Below are 2,581 nucleotides of genomic sequence, written 5' to 3'. Positions count from 1 at the left end.
TGATGGACCTGGAAGATACTTAAGTCAGACAGAGAAAGATAAACACTATATGATTTCACTTGTATATGGAATCTAAGGAATAAAAAGAACGAACTAATCAAAAACAGACTCACAAATATAGTGGACAATTTGGTGATGGACAAAGGAAGCGGGGTAGGGGACTGGGAGAATTGGGTAAAGGGTTAAAGAAGTACAAATTAGTAGCCGATGGGTGGTCACAGGGATGGGGAGCACGGCATAGGGTATGCAGTTACATTAATTTGTTGGCTAGGTGGAGGGTCAGGGGAGGGAGGGAGCAATTGGGATCATTTTATGAACTATATAAATGTCTAACCAATGTACTGTGTACTCGAAACTAATTAAAATAAATAATATATTTTTAAATGTTCTCCAGAGAACTCTAATGAGCAGCCCCAGTTTAGAGCTATTGTTCTGTGAACTTGAAATAGACAGGTCAGCATCTGTGGTGTCAAGCTGGCCACAGGCAGGCTGGACTGAGTCATCCCATGCGGATGAGCCCTGGGCAAGTGGTAAGAGCCTGGGGTTGGCACTCAGGGTCTCCCGTCGTCCTAGAGGAAGTCCGTCTGGTTCCTTCTGCCTGCGCCATGCCATCTAACTCCCCTCTCTGTGCTGTCCTTGCCTTCTAGCTGCTCCCTACTGGCTGGATGAACCCCAGAACCTTATCCTGGCTCCTGGTGAGGACGGGAGACTGGTGTGTCGAGCCAATGGGAACCCCAAGCCCACGGTCCAGTGGATGGTGAATGGGGAACCTTTGCAATGTGAGTAATGAGCCATCTGACTCTGATCTCTGTCCCATCAAAGGCTCCCCGTCCCTGTGGGCAGCCCTAGTTGTTCCAGAAGTAAGGGAGCAGCCATCTCTTTGGACATCTGAAGAAGGAGGAAATTTGCCTCATGTCTGTGTGAGAGAACAAGAGTCTGTGGTTATTTTCCCACGGTTATGGGATTTCTCCTCCCTTGGGATTTTCATAAAACTCTGCTTTGTGCCCTTAACAACTACAGAGCCCATTTCAAGTTCCGGGGTCTGCACCTGCATCCCCTGACAGTTTGGGCTCCGAGTGATGTCTGGAGCTTGGAGGATAGAGGAGCGCTCAGTAACCCATTCATTCCCGTTGGTTGCCTGGGTCCCGTGCTCTGCTCAGGGCAAAACGAGAGACAAGGTTATGCGACAATATGAATGATATTGTTAGATGTGAGGAAGAACGTCCCCATGAGAACAGACGTGCACAGGTGCACTTATTCAGTGTGCAGACTTTGGGGAGATTTAGTCCCACCTGGATGGCTGGAGTAGGTGAGTCCAAGGCCCCTTCCAGCCAGGGGTCTCGGTGAAGTTTTACATCATATTCTCTCCAGTTGCATTTACTTTTTTAAGTGTCCTGTCATTACTTTCTCTAAGGAGTCAGAGGAAATGCAAAAGGTGATATCAATCAGGTGGAACAAAACATAAATGGAGAGAGCTCAGAGCCTAACTCAGGAGCAGCAGGTGGACAGGCAGGGGAGGCAGGCAGAGGAGAGGGTGAGACTGCACCTTTTTAGACATTTATTGTGTTCCAGCCACTGTTCTCTCTTTAACCTCAAACATTAAAGATGAGGAAAGGAGGCTCTGATGGTGCCGCAAAATGCCCGAAGTCACATGGCTAGGAAGTGGCGAAGCCGTGGGTGCTGCGAGCATGCAACACGCCTGCATCACCTGGTACTGAGCGCGCAGTTTTCCCCAGTGACTGTCCTCCCCCCGGCTACAGCAGAGATAGGGACATGGCCTGCCCTCTGCCATTCACCCTCCCTGTTATGACAGCACTTTGGGGACAAGGCAAACAAAGGCATTAAACTTCACAACACCCTTAAATATATGAGAGCCCAGGATTTGCAGCTGAGCCTTGGCTCTGGAAAGATCGCCTGTCACTTAAGGCAAGTTATTGGGAACAGAGTTGGGTCCATGAGAATTGCTAGGCAAAGAGGTATTAGAGTTGTTGGCATTGCCTCGGGCCTTTTTGCTGAGTGAGGACTGGGGAAGGGTGATAAGGACGTTGACCTTGTCTTCATTTATCTCCTGCTGATTCCTCAGTTCCAGGCTCAGACTTGCTATCTGTGGCATGGCGCCCATAGGGCCAGACTCTGGGTCCTCCTTGGCCAGTCACCACTGTAGGTCTAAGTGATCCTGGATGAGCTCACAGACCGTGTAAGCCAAGTCATCTGGCCCAGTCTAGAAATCTCACATAGGAAAGTCACCTTCTGGTGATGAAAGATGAGAAAAGTGGTGGTTCCTTTCATTTCTAGAAAACTTTTATTTATACAGCTCATTATCTTTCTCTTAATCTTCCTCTGGTTAAGGGAATGCTGGGAGTAATTCTTCCCCAGATGAAGGAAATGAGGCCCAGAAAGACTTATTGATTTGCCCCTGGTTGCAAAGCCGCTCCCCAGCCTCTGTTCTCTGCATCCCCAGCCAGCAGTACTAGGAGAACCGTGGGAGGAATGGTCTCTCTTGGCACAGGATACATTTCTTGGGACGGGGTAGCTTTGGCAAATAACAAGGACTCATTCAGTTTTCAGCAGGCACTGGCCT

The 2,581-nt window shown here is 48.9% G+C and overlaps 1 protein-coding gene across 1 annotated transcript in view; it reads left to right on the top strand.

Annotated features, from left to right (window-relative positions):
- Positions 1–2,581, top strand: part of NFASC (neurofascin) — a 77,819-nt gene that overhangs the window by 28,602 nt on the left and 46,636 nt on the right. Inside the window, exon 9 of the mRNA XM_011373112.1 lies at positions 648–779. Within this exon, the coding sequence (XP_011371414.1) occupies positions 648–779 (132 nt within the window). The remainder of the gene's footprint in view (positions 1–647; positions 780–2,581) is intronic.

Source organism: Pteropus vampyrus, unplaced genomic scaffold, assembly GCF_000151845.1.
Source record: "Pteropus vampyrus isolate Shadow unplaced genomic scaffold, Pvam_2.0 Scaffold217, whole genome shotgun sequence".
In the NCBI taxonomy this organism is placed as follows: domain Eukaryota; kingdom Metazoa; phylum Chordata; class Mammalia; order Chiroptera; family Pteropodidae; genus Pteropus; species Pteropus vampyrus.
Note: the sequence above shows the minus strand (reverse complement) of the source record. Positions and strands in the feature narration are given on the sequence as shown.